Below are 1,690 nucleotides of genomic sequence, written 5' to 3'. Positions count from 1 at the left end.
GTGTGTGTGTGTGTGTGCGTGTGTGTGTGTGTGTGTGTGTGTGTGTGTGTGTGTGTGTGTGTGTGTGTGTGTGTGTCTATGAATAGAAGTGCCTGTAACACAAAGCGCAGCAGCTGAGCGTATTCCACTCCAGTATCCCCCTGCCTCATTAAAAAGCTGGAAAAAAGCTCAAGCAGAAGCTAACCCCGACTTCCAGAAAAAAGGTGTACTGTTGCCAGGACAGTCACATTCTTAATATTAAAAACAAGTTGAAATATGACTGATAGATCAGTCACATTCTTAATATTAAAAACAAGTTGAAATATGATTGATAGATAGATAAATAGATAGATAGATAGATAGATAGATAGATAGATAGATAGATAGATAGATAGATAGATAGATAGATAGATAGATAGATAGATAGATAAAAAAAAGCTACCCAGTCACTAGGCTGACAGACAGACAGACAAACAGGCAGACAAACGGGCAGGTGGACAACCTGAGGGAGGGCGGAACGGTGGCCTGATTGGCAGAAGGGAAGATGTGACGCAAATAGTCGCTCAGCAGCCTCTCGTTGACGATACCTGACAAGAGAGTCAAAAAAAGTGTAGGTTGTTTTGTTTTGTTTTTTTTTGCTGTATGAACGAAACGGAGATATGAATGATGAAGAATAGACTTCTACTACTGTAAGAAGAATATTAGTCATCGTATTATTGCAAAGAAAAGTTTGGATTTCAGTTCTCCTTTGAAATTCAAAGAGCAACATGAAAAAAATATATTGAAGATTTTGCAAATGTATTACAAGAAACAAATGAAGAAATCACATCCATTTTGGAACAGGATGTGGAAAAAGGAATGCAATGTGAACACTTTGCAGATGCACCATCCATGTTGTTTGTTCCTATGTTGCACTTGTCAGTCAAGATAGTTGAACAGATGCATTAAGAGCAGTACATACACACCAACGATGACAGGAATCTGTGAAAATTGGTGGTTTGTTTTGCAAAATTACAAGGACGTGGTGTGAAGGTGGAGAGCGTTACCGGTGGACTTGGGCTTGTCCATGTCCGAGGCCAGTCTGTAGTTGCGGCGACTCAACGCTGTGCCGCCGCCGCCACTGCCTTTGGAGCTCATGCTGCCTGCTGGGGAGTCGGCCACACGCAACCGCTGCAGACACACACGCAACAAGAACAAAAAAGTCAAAATGCAAAGATACAATTGGCATCCTGTGCTTTGCCTTCAAGCCCATCATGATGGCTGTGAATCACACACCCAAGCAAACGCTCCAATAGCACTCCCACCACGCTTATTTACCAAAGAGTCTGATCCAGCGCAGCCAATCAAATGTGAGCATGGGGCCGAAGAAGAATCAACACAAACAAATTTTGACCTTAAATGGTGCACAGACATTGGAGCAGAGACCTACTTCAGGACAAGTTGGGGCTCTCTGTGTCTTGTTCAAGAGCGAACAGTCTCAGAGTCATCCTTTTTTCATGCGAACCGAAACAAGAATTTTTTTATTTTTAGGGGGATTATTTTATTGTTTATTTTATTCAACTTTTGGTGCAATTAGACATTTACCTGCTTTCACAGACGACGATACGGCCCGGAATGAAGGACACCTCAATTATCCCATCATATCAGGTACAACTGATGCAGAATTTAGCCGCTTAAGTCATGACGAGTAACCCCCCCCCCCTTACACACA

General features: G+C 42.2%; 1 protein-coding gene across 1 annotated transcript in view; it reads right to left on the bottom strand.

The window, feature by feature from the left end:
- Positions 1-1,690, bottom strand: part of rnf123 (ring finger protein 123) — a 24,439-nt gene that overhangs the window by 21,219 nt on the left and 1,530 nt on the right. Inside the window, exons 2-3 of the mRNA XM_019880685.1 lie at positions 1,026-1,149; positions 482-566 (exon numbers count right to left, since the gene is read on the bottom strand). Coding sequence (XP_019736244.1) covers positions 482-566; positions 1,026-1,116 — 176 coding nt within the window. The 5' untranslated portion in view covers positions 1,117-1,149. The remainder of the gene's footprint in view (positions 1-481; positions 567-1,025; positions 1,150-1,690) is intronic.

The sequence above is a fragment of the Hippocampus comes genome, unplaced genomic scaffold, assembly GCF_001891065.2.
Source record: "Hippocampus comes isolate QL1 unplaced genomic scaffold, H_comes_QL1_v1.1 scaffold68, whole genome shotgun sequence".
Classification (NCBI taxonomy): Eukaryota; Metazoa; Chordata; class Actinopteri; order Syngnathiformes; family Syngnathidae; genus Hippocampus; species Hippocampus comes.
This window is presented reverse-complemented; position numbering and strand designations above follow the sequence as displayed.